Source organism: Oncorhynchus mykiss, chromosome 20 (assembly GCF_057628025.1).
Source record: "Oncorhynchus mykiss isolate SJ-2025 chromosome 20, ASM5762802v1, whole genome shotgun sequence".
Taxonomy (NCBI): domain Eukaryota; kingdom Metazoa; phylum Chordata; class Actinopteri; order Salmoniformes; family Salmonidae; genus Oncorhynchus; species Oncorhynchus mykiss.
In genome coordinates this window covers 51,298,278-51,316,142 of record NC_143041.1, presented here as the reverse complement: position 1 = coordinate 51,316,142, position 17,865 = coordinate 51,298,278, and the positions used below count along the sequence as shown (strand labels likewise).

General features: G+C 45.8%; 1 protein-coding gene across 8 annotated transcripts in view; it reads right to left on the bottom strand.

Annotated features, from left to right (window-relative positions):
- Window positions 1-17,865, bottom strand: part of klhdc3 (kelch domain containing 3) — a 70,234-nt gene that overhangs the window by 26,581 nt on the left and 25,788 nt on the right. For all 8 annotated transcript variants that reach the window (XR_016489259.1, XM_090211968.1, XM_036956450.2 and 5 more), the window contains 2 exons: window positions 16,918-17,033; window positions 5,833-5,904 (listed from right to left, as the gene is read on the bottom strand). Coding sequence is in view for 7 of the 8 variants with exons in the window: in XM_090211968.1 (XP_090068094.1) it covers window positions 5,833-5,904; window positions 16,918-17,033 (188 nt within the window). In the remaining variant the exon portion in view is untranslated. The remainder of the gene's footprint in view (window positions 1-5,832; window positions 5,905-16,917; window positions 17,034-17,865) is intronic.

Below are 17,865 nucleotides of genomic sequence, written 5' to 3'. Positions count from 1 at the left end.
CTGGGGAGAGGAGTTGGGAGAGGGTTGGTGATGATAGTGGCAGGAGTACCCTGGGGAGAAGAGTTGAGAGAGGGGGAGAGGGTTGGTGATGATGGTGGCAGGAGTACCCTGGGAAGAGGAATTAGGAGAGGGGGAGGGGGTGGTGATGATGGTGGCAGGAGTACCCTGGGGGGGGGGGGATGGGAGAGGGTTGGTGATGATAGTGGCAGGAGTACCCTGGGAAGGAGTTGGGAGAGGGTTGGTGATGATAGTGGCAGGAGTACCCTGGGAAGGAGTTGGGAGAGGGTTGGTGATGATAGTGACAGGAGTACCCTGGGGAGAGGAGTTGAGAGAGGGGGAGAGGGTTGGTGATGATGGTGGCAGGAGTACCCTGGGGAGAGGAGTTGAGAGAGGGGGAGAGGGTTGGTGATGATGGTGACAGGAGTACACTGGGGAGAGGAGTTGGGAGAGGGTTGGTGATGATAGTGGCAGGAGTACCCTGGGGAGGAGTTGGGAGAGGGGGAGAGGGTTGGTGATGATGGTGGCAGGAGTACCCTGGGGAGAGGAGTTAGGAGAGGTATGGTGATGATAATGGCAGGAGTACCCTGGGGAGAGGAGTTAGGAGAGGGGGAGGGGGTGGTGATGATGGTGGCAGGAGTACCCTGGGGAGAGGAGTTGAGAGAGGGGGAGAGGGTTGGTGATGATGGTGGCAGGAGTACCCTGGGGAGAGGAGTTGAGAGAGGGGGAGAGGGTTGGTGATGATGGTGACAGGAGTACCCTGGGGAGAGGAGTTGAGAGAGGGGGAGAGGGTTGGTGATGATGGTGACAGGAGAACCCTGGGGAGAGGAGTTGAGAGAGGGTTGGTGATGATGATGGCAGGAGTACCCTTGGGAGAGGAGTTGAGAGAGGGGGAGAGGGTTGGTGATGATGGTGGCAGGAGTACCCTGGGGAGAGGAGTTAGGAGAGGGGGAGGGGGTGGTGATGATGGTGGCAGGAGTACCCTGGGGAGAGGAGTTGAGAGAGGGGGAGAGGGTTGGTGATGATGGTGACAGGAGTACCCTGGGGAGAGGAGTTGAGAGAGGGGGAGAGGGTTGGTGATGATGGTGACAGGAGAACCCTGGGGAGAGGAGTTGAGAGAGGGTTGGTGATGATGAAGGCAGGAGTACCCTTGGGAGAGGAGTTGAGAGAGGGGGAGAGGGTTGGTGATGATGGTGGCAGGAGTACCCTGGGGAGAGGAGTTAGGAGAGGGGGAGGGGGTGGTGATGATGGTGGCAGGAGTACCCTGGGAAGGAGTTGGGAGAGGGTTGGTGATGATAGTGACAGGAGTACACTGGGGAGAGGAGTTGGGAGAGGGTTGGTGATGATAATGGCAGGAGTACCCTGGGGAGAGGAGTTGAGAGAGGGGGAGAGGGTTGGTGATGATGGTGGCAGGAGTACCCTGGGAAGGAGTTGGGAGAGGGTTGGTGATGATAGTGACAGGAGTACACTGGGGAGAGGAGTTGGGAGAGGGTTGGTGATGATAATGGCAGGAGTACCCTGGGGAGAGGAGTTGAGAGAGGGGGAGAGGGTTGGTGATGATGGTGGCAGGAGTACCCTGGGAAGAGGAGTTAGGAGAGGGGGAGGGGGTGGTGGTGATGGTGGCAGGAGTACCCTGGGAAGGAGTTGGGAGAGGGTTGGTGATGATAGTGACAGGAGTACACTGGGGAGAGGAGTTGGGAGAGGGTTGGTGATGATAGTGACAGGAGTACACTGGGGAGAGGAGTTGGGAGAGGGGGAGAGGGTTGGTGATGATAGTGGCAGGAGTACACTGGGGAGAGGGGGAGAGGGTTGGTGATGATAGTGGCAGGAGTACACTGGGGAGAGGAGTTGAGAGAGGGGGAGAGGGTTGGTGATGATGGTGGCAGGAGTACACTGGGGAGAGGAGTTGGGAGAGGGTTGGTGATGATGGTGGCAGGAGTACACTGGGGAGAGGAGTTAGGAGAGGGGGAGGGGGAGGTGATGATGGTGGCAGGAGTACACTGGGGAGAGGAGTTGAGAGAGGGGGAGAGGGTTGGTGATGATAGTGGCAGGAGTACACTGGGGAGAGGAGTTGGGAGAGGGTTGGTGATGATGATGGCAGGAGTACCCTGGGAAGGAGTTGGGAGAGGGTTGGTGATGATAGTGACAGGAGTACACTGGGGAGAGGAGTTGGGAGAGGGGGAGAGGGTTGGTGATGATAGTGGCAGGAGTACACTGGGGAGAGGAGTTGGGACAGGGTTGGTGATGATGATGGCAGGAGTACACTGGGGAGAGGAGTTGGGAGAGGGGGAGAGGGTTGGTGATGATAGTGGCAGGAGTACCCTGGGGAGAGAAGTTGGGAGAGGGTTGGTGATGATGATGGGAGGAGTACCCTGGGGAGAGAAGTTGGGAGAGGGTTGGTGATGATGATGGCAGGAGTACCCTGGGGAGAGAAGTTGGGAGAGGGTTGGTGATGATGATGGCAGGAGTACCCTGGGGAGAGGAGTTGGGAGAGGGTTGGTGATGATGATGGCAGGAGTACCCTGGGGAGAGGAGTTGGGAGAGGGGGAGAGGGTTGGTGATGATGGTTGCAGGAGTACCCTGGGGAGAGGAGTTGGGGGAGGGATGGTGATGATGATGGCAGGAGTACCCTGGGGAGAGGAGTTGGGGGAGGGATGGTGATGATGATGGCAGGAGTACCCTGGGGAGAGGAGTTGGGAGAGGGTTGGTGATGATGATGGCAGGAGTACCCTGGGGAGAGGTGTTGGGAGAGGGTTGGTGATGATGATGGCAGGAGTACACTGGGGAGAGGAGTTGGGAGAGGTGGAGAGGGTTGGTGATGATGGTTGCAGGAGTACCCTGGGGAGAGGAGTTGGGAGAGCTGGAGAGGGTTGGTGATGATGGTTGCAGGAGTACCCTGGGGAGAGGAGTTGGGAGAGGGTTGGTGATGATGATGGCAGGAGTACACTGGGGAGAGGAGTTGGGAGAGCTGGAGAGGGTTGGTGATGATGGTTGCAGGAGTACCCTGGGGAGAGGAGTTGGGAGAGGGTTGGTGATGATGGTTGCAGGAGTACCCTGGGGAGAGGAGTTGGGAGTGGTGGAGAGGGTTGGTGATGATGATGGCAGGAGAACCCTGGGGAGAGGAGTTGGGAGAAGGTTGGTGATGATGGTGGCATGAGAACCCTGGGGAGAGGAGTTGGGAGAGGTGGAGAGGGTTGGTGATGATGGTGGCATGAGAACCCTGGGGAGAGGAGTTGGGAGAGGTGGAGAGGGTTGGTGATGATGGTGGCATGAGAACCCTGGGGAGAGGAGTTGGGAGAGGGGGAGAGGGTTGGTGATGATGGTGACAGGAGAACCCTGGGGAGAGGAGTTGGGAGAGGGGGAGAGGGTTGGTGATCATAGTGGCACGATTTCAGATTCAGAAAACTTTAATGTCCTCAAAGAGGCAATTCATCTCTCAACATCTAAACATGTACAATAAATAGCAAAGGACATTTACAAGGCAATAGGCAGGATAACTGCAAATTCATAGTGCAAGTGCTAAGTGCAATTAGTCCAACATTTGTTAAGTTGCAGAATAGCATTCGGAAGAAAAGAGAACTTGGCCCTATTTTTTTTACCTAGGTAGTCTGTGTCCAGAGGGAAGGAGCTGGAATTCAGGGTGGAGTGGATGGGAAGAGTCAAACACTATGTATTGGCCTTCTGGAGGGCTCTGCCCAGGTAGAGAGATGGAGGGCTCTGACCAGGTAGAGAGATGGAGGGCTCTGACCAGGTAGAGAGATGGAGGGCTCTGACCAGGTAGAGAGATGGAGGGCTCTGACCAGGTAGAGAGATGGAGGGCTCTGCCCAGGTAGAGAGATTGAGGGCTCTGCCCAGGTAGAGAGATGGAGGGTTCTGACCAGGTAGAGAGATGGAGGGCTCTGCCCAGGCAGAGAGATGGAGGGCTCTGCCCAGGTAGAGAGATGGAGGACTCTGCCCAGGTAGAGAGATGGAGGACTCTGCCCAGGTAGAGAGATGGAGGACTCTGCCCAGGTAGAGAGATGGAGGACTCTACCTAGGCAGAGAGATGGAGGGCTCTTACCAGATAGAGAGATGGAGGGCTCTGCCCAGGTAGAGAGATGGAGGGCTCTGACCAGGTAGAGAGATGGAGGGCTCTGACCAGGTAGAGAGATGGAGGGCTCTGACCAGGTAGAGAGATGGAGGGCTCTGCCCAGGTAGAGAGATTGAGGGCTCTGACCAGGTAGAGAGATGGAGGGCTCTGCCCAGGCAGAGAGATGGAGGGCTCTGCCCAGGTAGAGAGATGGAGGACTCTGCCCAGGTAGAGAGATGGAGGACTCTGCCCAGGTAGAGAGATGGAGGACTCTGCCCAGGTAGAGAGATGGAGGACTCTACCTAGGCAGAGAGATGGAGGGCTCTTACCAGATAGAGAGATGGAGGGCTCTGCCCAGGTAGAGAGATGGAGGGCTCTGACCAGGTAGAGAGATGGAGGGCTCTGACCAGGTAGAGAGATGGAGGGCTCTGCCCAGGTAGAGAGATGGAGGGCTCTGCCCAGGTAGAAAGATGGAGGGCTCTGACCAGGCAGAGAGATGGAGGGCTCTGCCCAGGTAGAGAGATGGAGGGCTCTGCCCAGGTAGAGAGATTGAGGGCTCTGAACAGGCAGAGAGATGGAGGGCTCTGCCCAGGTAGAGAGATGGGGTAGGGTAGGGTCAGGGTGAAAACTAAAACACTATAGGGTAGGGTCAGGGTGAAAACTAAAACACTACAGGGTAGGGTCAGGGTGAAAACTAAAACACTACAGGGTAGGGTCAGGGTGAAAACTGAAACACAACAGGGTAGGGTCAGGGTGAAAACTAAAACACTACAGGGTAGGGTCAGGGTGAAAACTAAAACACGGTAGGGTCAGGGTGAAAACTAAAACACTACAGGGTAGGGTCAGGGTAAAAACTAAAACACTACAGGGTAGGGTCAGGGTGAAAACTAAACACGGTAGGGTCAGGGTGAAAACTAAAACACTATAGGGTAGGGTCAGGGTGAAAACTAAAACACTACAGGGTAGGGTCAGGGTGAAAACTAAAACACGGTAGGGTCAGGGTGAAAACTAAAACACTACAGGGTAGGGTCAGGGTGAAAACTAAAACACTACAGGGTAGGGTCAGGGTGAAAACTAAAACACTACAGGGTAGGGTCAGGGTGAAAACTAAAACACTACAGGGTAGGGTCAGGGTGAAAACTAAAACACGGTAGGGTCAGGGTGAAAACTAAAACACTACAGGGTAGGGTCAGGGTGAAAACTAAAACACTACAGGGTAGGGTCAGGGTGAAAACTAAAACACGGTAGGGTCAGGGTGAAAACTAAAACACTATAGGGTAGGGTCAGGGTGAAAACTAAAACACTACAGGGTAGGGTCAGGGTGAAAACTAAAACACGGTAGGGTCAGGGTGAAAACTAAAACACGACAGGGTAGGGTCAGGGTAAAAAACGAAGCATCCCTGTGGAATGCTTTCGACATCTTGAGTCCATGCCCCGACAAATTGAGGCTGTTCTATTGGCTAAAGGTGTTCCTAAAGTTTTGTGCTGTGTATAATCTTCTCTCCCAGACTTTTAGTGCTTCTAGTCTCCCAACGGATGGTGAAAGGCCGCTGTTATATTTGCTCAATAAGACCACTGCACTGGACTAGAAATGCCCAAAAATTGAAATCTGTTGGTAGAGCATGGCGCTTGAAACGCCAAGGTTGTGGGTTCAATTCCCACGGGGGACGAGTACGAAGAAGTACATTAATGTATGCAGTCCCCACTGTAAGTCGTTCTGGATAAGAGCGTCTACTACTAAAAGACTCAAATGTAAGGTAACTCACCCTTGCATTGATTAGTGACCAAGCCATGGTTGTGGTGTCCAGCTTGTGGATGTCATTGGAGAAGCAGTCAGCCTGGAACAGAAGAGAGAAAAGGAGACGAGAGGACAGGAGAATGTCATGGCAACATTATACAGAGGAAACAGAAGTGAGAGAGCTTCTGTTGGTAACTCATTCACTGCCATGTTATGCAGAGAGAATATAGATATGCATCTATGGTTCAGTTAGTACTCTTTTAAAAAAAAAATATGTTTATTATTTTACAATAAAAAATCGAATAAAAAAGACAGCAATACTAACAATGACATTCATTGTACTGTTGAATGGGATGGCACATTTAGAGGACAAAACAAAACTTAACTCACACATACACAAAATAAAACAAAATCCTATTAGGTGGTACATGTATAAGAAGACAGCATATAGTCATTACAAGCAGTGTAGTTAAGCCCAAAATAAATGTTGAGTGGAGTACAGCACAGAGTAGCAGCAGATCGTCAACCCAGTTATGAAGCGGGACTCGACCATTTATCCAGTATCGGCTGACATATTTTGTAAAACAGACTTCTATTGGAGGTATTGTATCGAATCTTTTCCATATGTATTACATTCCCTAAATCCCATAACCACATTTCAAAGGTAGGTACAGTCTCCAGTTTCCAAAATTGCAATATGAGCCTCTTGGCTAATAGAGTACAAAGAGAGACAGCTTTCCCTTCGTGGTTATTCCCATCAACTGTACCAAACAGAGCGGTCAATGGGTCTGGGGCTAGAACTCTATCAAAGGCTCTAGATAAGTAATCAAAAATGAGAGCCCAGTAAACATGTAACTTAGGACATGTCCAGAATAAGTGGGTCAACGTCCCCTCATCCTGCTTGCACCTCTCACACAGTGGTGAGGTGTCCGGGAATATTTTATGCAGTTTTACTTTTGAGTAATGTAACCTGTGTATCACCTTAAACTGTACAAGGTTGTGTCTGGCATTCACTGAACTGTGGTTTATATTCCTGAGAGCTTCTACCCAGTCCTCATTTGAGATTTCTGACCCAAGTTCTTGTTTCCAAGCTATTTTAATGGTGTCTGTGGATACCTCTATGTGGGCCTGTGGCACATCATACAGTCTAGAGACCGACCTTTTTGAATGGGGTTTGACAAGGATCAAGCTATCTAATGTAGGACTATTTGCCTTCATGCCATACTGTGGGATATGTGTCCTTACGAAATTCCTGATTTGGAGGTATCTGAAAAAATGTGTTGTTGGCATGTTGAACTTTCCCTGTAATTGTTGAAATGAAGCTAACTGACCATCTATGTATAGATTACCAATTGTTGCGAGCCCCTTCTCCCTCCACTGTGAAAACACCACATCATCCAATGCGGGGTGGAAAGCATGATTCAGGCAAATCGGGCTGTCAATGTATACAGTGGGTATGTTAAGGAAATACCTAATCTGTTTCCAGATCCTAAGCGTATGACAAATGACTGGGTTAGAGTCATAAGTGGATTTTTTCACATATGATGGGCTATTAACAAGTGCAGGGAGTGAGGAACGTTGACAGGAGGCCTGCTCAATCAAAAGCCATGCAGGCATATCCTTCTGTCTCATCGCAGGTAAACTTTCCCTCCAGAAAGACACAATGTTCAGATTAGCAGCCCAATAATACAGTTTAAAGTGAGGAAGGCCAAAGCCCCGCTCTATATTGTAGTTGCATAAATGCTTCTTTGAAATTCTGGCTGCCTTGTTATCCCATAAAAATGGAGTTACTATTGAATCCAGTTTCTTAAAATAGCTTTGTGGTATGAAATTGGGTAGACATTGGAAGAGGTAGAGAAACCTGGGTAGGACAACCATTTTAATAGCGTTTATACGACCAACCAAGGAGATAGGCAGAGTTTTCCAAAAATCTATATTTTGTTTAAGCTGATATATTTTCATGTCCCAATTCACTTTCAATAGCTGATCAAGGTCTCTTGTCACTACAATGCCAAGGCTTGTGAACTTGTCCATCACTGTTCTAAACGGGGTAGATTGCAGAAATTGCATATCCACCACATCCATATTGGCATCAACTCACTTTTTTGCCAGTTTATCTTGTAGCCAGGGAAGGAGCCAAATGTGTTTATCAAGTTAAGTAAGGGTGGAATAGAAGTTTTAGGCTTGGACAAAAACAAAAGAACATCGTCTGCATATAGGGACATTTTGTGCTGTGTGTCCTTTATTTTAACAGAAGCTATATCGGCACATGCCCGAATGCGAGTAGCAAGGGGTTCCATGGCTATAGCGAAGAGAGCAGGCGAAATAGGGCACCCCTGTCGGCACCCCTTGAACAAGCGGACTGACTGCAAAATTTCTTGATTGGTTACCACGGACGCCATTGGGTGTGCATAAATAATTCTTATCCAATTAATAAATTCCTTTCCGAACCCGAAGTGCTCCAGAACCGACATCATATACTTCCACTCAATCCGGTCAAACGCCTTCTCTGCATCAAGAGCTATTACAACTGCCTCAACCTTATGATCGTGATACATTATGTTGAAAAGGCGTCTCAAATTGTAGTATATATGTCGGCCCGGGATAAAACCTGTCTGGTCAGGGTGTATGATGTCAGAAATATATGTTTTCAATCGGTTTGCCAATATCTTTGTCAACATCTTGTTTTCTATGGGGAGTAGCGACACGGGGCGATAAGACGACATCTCCATGGAATCTCTATCTTTTTTTCAAGATCAGTGCTATTGTAGCCTCATACAGTGTTTGCGGGAGTTTGGCATTTTCTTTGGATTGTTTAAACATTCGCAACATAAGTGGAGATAGACTGGCGCAGTACTTCTTATAGAATTCTATTACATATCCATCGGGCCCAGGGGCCTTGCTGTTTGGACATTGTGCTATCGCTGTGTTAATTTCCTCTGAAGTTATCCCTGCATCAAGTGCAGCAGCTGCCCCCCTGTCTAGTTTAGGAAGTTCACATTCAGCGAGAAAGCGTTCCATAGTGTGTGGATCAGTAGCATCGCATTTTGATTGGTATAGCTCTGAGTAAAACTGCGCAAAGCATTTATTATTTTACCCTTCTTGTCTTTAATTTTGTGAATAGCTCTAGATGCCTGTACATGCCTTAGCTGTCTTGCTAATAATTTATGTGGTTTGTCACCCAGTTCAAAATATGTTGCGTTCTAGCAAGTAAAGAGCCCACCCGTTTCAAAAGGATGGTATTGTATTCATATTTTAACTTTGTGATCTTCTCAAGGACTGTATATGAGGAATTCGTCCTAAAAACGTTCTCCTGTTCCCCTAACTCTCTTGCAATTTCTCTCAGCCTAGTATTGGCGCGTTTCTTCCTCTCTGATGTATAAGAAATAATGTAACCTCTAATCACAGCCTTTAGAGATTCCCAAAGGGTGGAGTCGTCAACATCCCCCGTGTCGTTAGTTCCGAGGAAAAAGGTAATCTGCTCCTTCAAATACTGACAAAAAGCCTAATCTTTCAGCAGGTATGTGTCTAAGCGCCACGGTCGCCGACCTGTCAACATATTGTCGAGTTTCAGCACCATGGACACAGGAGAATGGTCCGTAATTAGAATTGGGTGATAGGTAACCGACTCAGCTGCTGAAATTAGTTTGGAGTCCAAAAAAATAGTCAATTCTGGAATATGATTTATGAACTGATGAAAAGAAAGAGTAATCCCTGTCTGTTGGGTGCGTCAGTCTCCAAACATCGACAATGTTAAGGTTTGTCATCAATGTATTTAGACAGACACTGGCATTTGATTGTTGAAGTGACCTTGATAGCTGTTTATCTAAAAGAGGATCTAACGTACAGTCCCCTCCAACAATAACACTTGTATCCGAGATATTTGGTATGTCCTTAAATACCCTTTGAAAAAATAATGGATCATCGAAGTTGGGTCCATATAAATTGACCAAGGTTACTGGTTTCGAATTCAGTGTACCAGCCACAATAATATACCGACCATTAGGATCTGAAATCGAGGATGAGTAAACAAACGGAATGTTTTTCCTTATCAGGATTGCTACCCTTCTCGCTTTTGCATCAAAGTTAGACTGGTATATCTGACCGATCCAGCCGACTCGTAGCTTGGCCTGAGCGGAGTGTTTAATATGAGTTTCTTGAAGAAACACTATGTCAGCACCCAGTGATTTAAGATGAGAGAGAACCTTAGCTGGTTTCACCACATGCCCGAAGCCGTTACAGTTCCAGCTGACTATCTTTATTCCACCTGGTCTACTCTGTGCTCTGTCACTATGTGGCATTTCTTATTTTAGAGCAAATTGTTGCTGTCATACAAAACTCAGAAGAAAAACGTCCCGCCGTGCGGGAGCTTGTCATGCCACCTGTACTAATAATAAACGTGAACATAAAACACAGACCCCATCCCCCCTCCCGTCCCTTTACTGAGTGACTTCCCCAAACGAAGCACTCCTTGGCTAACATACAAACCTTAGGGTGTCTAGACATACAGCTTGAACTAACACGTCGTCTATAGATGCTCCGCATATACGCTAATATTAAATAACACTTAACACTTAACTCTCACGTTAGGGGGTGAGTGGCGCTAAAACATGTTGTGCCAAACAATGCTATATTAGCCACAACATCTCACCAATCATAAGTCCCAAATTCTGATCTTCTAATCGAAAAGACATAGTCCGGAAATCCAAACACATTCCTGGCCTGTATTTGGTCATTTAGCCGGCTGACACAGCCGTTCTGTATCCTCAGCCAGGGAGCTTGCTTGTCAAGAACAGATCTGCCTTTTTTGGGTTGTCAAACGTACGTGTTGATCCTGTCACCTTAAACTGGGCTGGGAAGAGGAATCCATATCGGATGTTGGCCGCCCTGCATTTGTTGCGTACCTCATCATACTCTTTCCGTTGGTTCCTCACCTCCAAGGTAAGATCTGGGTAGAAAGACACCCTGGCTCCGTTGAAGTTAAAGGGGAACTTTTGACTAGCCAGCTTGAGGATGAGATCCCTGGTCTGGGGATAGTGCAGCCGTACAATGAATGGCCTTGGTGGCCCGCCCTTGGCCGGCTTCGTTGCCTGAGATCTGTGTGCGCGGTCGATCAGGATGGCCGTTTTGAAGTGTTCACTCCCCAGCAGGGCCGGTATCAGCTCCGAGACAAATTCAGTGGGTTTCCCTTTCTCAGTGTCCTCCTGGATGCCACATATTCGGATGTTCTGGCGTCTTGAATGCGACTCGAGCATTTCCAGTCGGGCTTTCAGTGTTTTGTTGTCATTTTTGAACTGTTTCTCTATGACCTGTAGCCTGGCCTCGTGATTGACTGTCGTCTGCTCAACCTCATGCACCCTTCTCTGAGTTGCCTTCACAGTTTCGGCCAAAGTCCCAATACTCTTTGAGATATCAGCCAACCTTGTGTCCACCTTCTTGCTTAGCGAGTTTATGGCAGCCAGTATGTCACTTTGCGTAGGCTCTGTGGGGAACTCTTGGAAGCTAGCCTCTTCAGCTAACTCCTCGTGGGTTGGCGACGTTGAAATTGGTTCGTTGTCTATCTCATTCAAATGATCTTGTTTAGCGCTCCCTTTTCTGGTGCCTTTTCCCTTTGTCATATTTGTTTGAAGTTATAGGTCGTGAGAGGTTAAGATAAATACTAATTTGTTTCAAAATGGAGCGGAGCTCTAGCAAAGCACGTCTACTCCATAGCACGCTCTCTAGCGCCCCCCCAGTTAGTACTCTTACTAGCTACTGGTGAGCGATTAGTGATTTGAGGTCGGTTCGATAGGTTTTCTGTTTCATTTTTTTTTAAATGGACATTAAATGCACTGTGGGTTGAATGCTGTAACACAGAATAAAAGTACTAATACAAGTCCCATGATGGTAGTGACTGCTCATGACTGCTGATCACTCATTAACCATCAGTTATTCACATCACTTCAATCAAATATTAGTTTTATTTGATGACTTTATTATTTCCTTCCAAGTCAGCTGCTGCTGTCTGACAAAATCTCTATTTTAGTAGTTCTTCAATGTAAATAAGATGTAGTTTGTATTCAGCAGTCATAAAAGTATCAAGCTCAACTGCTTTCTATCTCTCTCAATCGCACGTTCGCACTTCTCTCATGCCCCGTTTACATAGTGATGTATATTAGTGCTGAGCGATTAACCGAAATGTTGGTTATTTTTCGTTTTAAAATAACTTACTGACCGACATCAGTTCAATTATTTGAATTCCATTTCGTAGTTTTTTTCTGTGAGCTCGATGTGCAGTTTCTGTAGAGAAAAATCAGCTCAAGCCTGAACTGTGCGATGTAGTAGGGAGTTGTAGTTTCCAAAATATCAATATTCTACATCCTGTAGTTTAGCACAGAAAACATGGTAATTAACTACAATGACCATGATCCATTGCCTCCCGCTTAAACATGTCCAGTCTGTGCGGAACAAGAATTATGCCCTGTTTACATTGCCGTTTGTCATCTTCACAGAGTCTTGCCCCACAACTGTAGTGTCTGCAGCACAAGATGGAGGAGAGCCTGTCTCTCGTCAGAGATCGCAAAATATGGCATTTTCATTCAAGACAGGATAAATATATTGTTTCAGGTGATAAAACATGTTTAGTTACTTTTTCCTCAACTTGTTTCTCTAACTTTATAGCAAGTCAAGCTAACTTGCAATGCAGAGCAGATAGCTGGCTAAAAGCTCTGCTAGGTTGAAGATAGATTGTGGCTAGCGACCACCTAATGATTATTATAAATTATTATTATAAACAAACTTCATTAACATCACAATAAACTTAAACAGGAGGCATATCATATGACTGGCTTAACAACCAATGTGTATTGTTTAACATTACGATTAAAATAGTACTCACTTATAGGAATGGGTAATGGTTTACAAGTTGCTAGCTATCCCATAAAGCTATCACCGAAAACAGAGGCTTCGAGCCTCGTTCACATTTCCAATAAGCACTCAGTTACGTTACGCTGAATGCCATGCATTTAAATTGAGAAATCCACAATGGAGTGAAAACGCAACAGCACCGTGCAGATGGACACTGCAATGTTCAATTTTGCGTCGTCTTCAGTCCAGCCTGAGTCCTTCAAAGAATAAAAAGTTACCGAAACTGAGGATATGAACATTTGGTTTTTGGTGATGGCTTTATGGAATAGCTAGCAACTTTGAAACAATTACCAATTCCTATAAGTGAGGACTATTTTAATAGTAATGTTTAAAAATACACATTGGCTGTTAGGCCAATTATATGATATGACTGTTGCCTCCTGTTTAAGTTTACGTTTATTCTGATGTCATTTGTATTTGATGATATTTATTAGGTGGAGGTCGCTAGCTACATGGTATCTTCAACCCAGTCTATATTTTAGCTAGCTACAATGGTATCTTCAACCTAGCCTAGATTTTATCTAGCTACAATGGTATCGTCAACCTAGCCTAGATTTTAGCTAGCTAGCTGCTCTGCAGTACAAGCTAACTTGACTTGCTATAAAGTTAGAGAAACAAATTGAAGAAAAAGTAGCTAAAGAAACGTTAAAGAAATGCTAAAGAAATGTTTTATAACCTGAAACAGTATACTTATATGTCTTGAATGAAAATATCAAATTTTGCAATCTCCCAAAATGTTGCGATCTCTCACGAGAGACATGTTCTCCTCCATTTGGCGCTACAAAAACTACAGTTGTCCATTCAGTCGCGAGGCAAAACTGTGAAGATGACGTAATGAAATACACACGATGTAAACGGGGCATAATTATTGCTCTGCACAGACGGGACATGTTAAACCTTTTAAGGCCAAGGGGCAGTATTCGGAAGTTTGGATGACTGAGGTGCCCAAAGTAAACTGCCTGTTACTCAGGTGCCCAAAGTAAACTGCCTGTTACTGCCTGTTAGTATTGGATAGAAAACACTCTATAGTTTCTAAAACTGTTAAAATAATGTCTGTGAGTATAACAGAACTGATTTGGCAGGCGAAACCCCGAGGACAATCCATCCAGGAATTATTTTTTTGAGGTCATTGGACTTTTCAATGCTTTGCTATGGGAAAGTCTAATAATTAGGACGCAGATTGCAGTTCCTAGGGGCTTCCAGTAGATGTCAACAGTCTTTAGAAATTGTTTCATGCTTGTTTTTTGAAAAATTAAGAAGTATTCGTATTCTTTCAAAGTATCCCTCACAAGGACTCTAGTATTTTGGTGTGTGTGAATGAGTTCCTCATGCTCCTCTTTTCTCCGGTATTGAACACAGTTTATTCCGTCTTATATTGTATCAATTATTTACATATTAGGGTACCTGAGGTTGGATTAGAAACGTTGTTTGAATTGTTTGGATGAAGTTTACAGGTAACTTTTTAGATTCCTTTGTAGGCGAGTTGGAACAGGTGGATTTCTGAATCAAACGCACCAAATAAACTGACATTTATGGGATATAAAGAAGGACTTTATCAAACAAAACGACCATTCATTGTGTAACTGGGACCCATTTGATTGCACAAAGATGAAGGTCGTCAAAGGTAATGTATTTTTTTTATTTTTTTATTATTGAATTTTACCCCTTTTTCTCCCCAATTTTTCGTGGTGTCCAATTGTTTTTAGTAGCTAATATCTTGTCTCATCGCTACAACTCCCATACGGGCTCGGAAGAGACGAAAATTGAAAGTCATGCGTCCTCCGATACACAACCCAACCAAGCCACACTGCTTCTTAAATCAAATTAAATCAAATGTATTTATATAGCCCTTCGTACATCAGCTGATATCTCAAAGTGCTGTACAGAAACCCAGCCTAAAACCCCAAACAGCAAGCAATGCAGGTGTAGAAGCACGGTGGCTAGGAAAAACTCCCTAGAAAGGCCAAAACCTAGGAAGAAACCTAGAGAGGAACCAGGCTATGTGGGGTGGCCAGTCCTCTTCTGGCTGTGCCGGGTGGAGATTATAACACAGCGCGCATCCAACCCGGAAGCCAGCCGCACCAATGTGTCGGAGGAAACACCGTGCACCTGGCAACCTTGGTTAGCGCGCACTGCCACAGGAGTCACAGGCCATTGTTCCTCCCGGTACTATTGAAAAAGCTACACACGGCCTCCCGGGTGGCGCAGTGGTTAAGGGCGCTGTACTGCAGCGCCAGCTGTGCCATCAGAGTTCCTGGGTTCGCGCCCAGGCTCTGTCGTAACCGGCCACGACCGGGAGGTCCGTGGGGCTACGCACAATTGGCCTAGCGTCGCCCGGGTTAGGGAGGGCTTGGTTGGTAGGGGTGTCCTTGTCTCATCGCGCACCAGCGACTCCTGTGGCGGGCTGGGCGCAGTGTGCGCTAACCAAGGTGGCCAGGTGCACGGTGTTTCCTCCGGCGCATTGGTGCGGCTGGCTTCCGGGTTGGATGCGTGCTGTGTTAAGAAGCAGTGCGGCTTGGTTGGGTTGTGTATCGGAGGACGCATGACTTTCAACCTTCGTCTCTCCCGAGCCCGTACGGGAGTTGTAGCGATGAGACAAGATAGTAGCTACTACAACAATTGGATACCACGAAATTGGGGAGAAAAAGGGGTAAAAAATTCAACAAAAAAAAAAATTGTTTAACAAAAACCTACACACTCGGTTGATATATTATCGAATATATATTTTAAAAACAACCTGAGTATTGATTATAAAAAACGTTTGACATATTTCTGTGGACATTAAGGATATTATTTGGAATATACGTCTGTGTTGTCGTGACCGCTCTTTCCTGTGGATTTCTGAACATAACGCGACAAACAAATGTCAGTATTTTGGGTATAAAAATTATCTTTATGGAACAAAAGGAACATTTGTTGTGTAACTAGGAGTCTCGTGAGTGAAAACATCCGAAGATCATCAAAGGTAAACTATTTTTTTGATTGCTTTTCTGATTTTCGTGACCTAGCTACTTAATGCTTAGTGTACATAATGTTATGCTATGCTATGCTATGGATAAACTTACACAAACGCTTGGATTGCTTTCGCTGTAAAGCATAATTTCAAAATCTGAGACCACAGGTGGATTAACAAAAGGTTAAACTGTTTTCCTATATTGCACTTGTGATTTCATGAATATGAATATTTTTTGTAATATTATTTGACTGTGGCGCTATGCTATTCAGCGGTTGCTGATGACAATTATCCCGCTACCGGGATGGGTAGCATCAACAAGTTAATCTCCGGGAATGAACATACTATTTTCCATCTTAAATTTGATTGTTTATTTACAAATTAGGGTACCTGAGGATTGATTAGGAATGCTGTTTGACTTGTTTTGACGAAGTATATTGGTAACGTTTGGGATTCATTTTGTATGTATTTTGAACGAGGGGAAACCGGTGGATTATTGAATGAAGCGCGGCAACTAAACTTACTTTTTGGGGATATAAATGATTTTATCGAATAAAACGACCATTCATTGTGTAACTGGGACCCTTTGGATTGCAAAAAGATGAAGATCTTCAAAGGTAAGTGATTTATTTTAGCTATTTTTGAGTTTTGTGACACCTGTGCAGGTTATGAATTCATGTTAATGTGGGAAGTGGGTGAGGCGCTGTCCTCAGACAATCAAATGCTATGCTTTCGCCGTGAAGCCTACTGTAAATCGGACAAAGCGGTTCGATTACCAAGATTCTAAGCTAAAGAATGGTGTATAACACTTGAATTTTTCTGAATGTTTAATATTACTACTTTCGTTTTTTGAATTTCGCGCAATGCAATTTCACCGGATGTTGTCGAGGTGGGACTCTAGCATCCCAAAGATCCGAAAGAAGTTAAGCGGCCGCACAATGGATCATGGTCATTGTAGTTAATTCCTACGTTTTCTGCGCTAAACTACAGTTTGTAGAATATTATATAAACTACAACATCGCACAGTTCAGGCTTGATCTGATTTATCGCTACAGCACAAAGCTCACAGAAAAAAACTCTATGAAATGGAATTCAAATAATTGAACTGACTTGGGTCAATTAGTTGTTTAAAAAAGGAAAAATAACCAAAATGTTGGTTAATTGCTCAGCACTAATACCAGCTGCTCGTACCCTCCAAAGAAGTACATGGCCTTCAGCAGGACAAAGGGGTCTGGGTTAGAGGTTAGGACTCACCAGCTGCTCGTATCCTCCAAAGATGTACATGGCCTTCCCCAGGATGCAGGCAGAGTGGCCATCCCTCGCCCCCGGAACTGTCCCAGAAATCTTAGGGATGAACCACCGGTGGTTGTCTAAAGTTCAAAATAGACACGTTAACCTCACACAGAGAAACACATCATCACAGACAGACATACAGACATACAGAGAGACGTTGGAGCTCCACTGGAAACTAGACTGCTTTATTCTTCATTAAATGCATCTTCACTTACAAAACAAACTGACCCAAAGTGTAGCCTCCTAGAACAATGATAAAACCTGTTTGGTACATCTGGTGTAGCCTCCTAGAACAATGATAAGGCCTGTTTGGTACATCTGGTGTAGCCTCCTAGAACAATGATAAGGCCTGTTTGGTACATCTGGTGTAGCCTCCTAGAACAATGATAAGGACCGCAAAAAGGTTAATAGGGTCTGTCATCCTGCTGAGTTCACTACTCCGGGGGTTATATTCCTTGTTATAAAGAATGTTATAAATAATCATTTGTTTTATCTGATTGTACATTTAGGATTCTGACAGTTCGACAGCGATAAGGCATAGCTTAAGGACCCTAACCCTAACCCATAAGATAAGGCATAGCTTAAGGACTCTAACCATAACCCATAAGATAAGGCTTAGCTTAAGGACCCTAACCCTAACCCATAAGATAAGGCATAGCTTAAGGACCCTAACCCTAACCCATAAGATAAGGCATAGCTTAAGGACCCTAACCCTAACCCATAAGATAAGGCATAGCTTAAGGACCCTAACCCTAACCCATAAGATAAGGCATAGCTTAAGGACCCTAACCCACAAGATAAGACATAGCTTAAAGACCCTAACCCTAACCCATAAGATAAGGCATAGCTTAAGGACCCTAACCCTAACCCATAAGATAAGGCATAGCTTAAGGACCCTAACCCTAACCC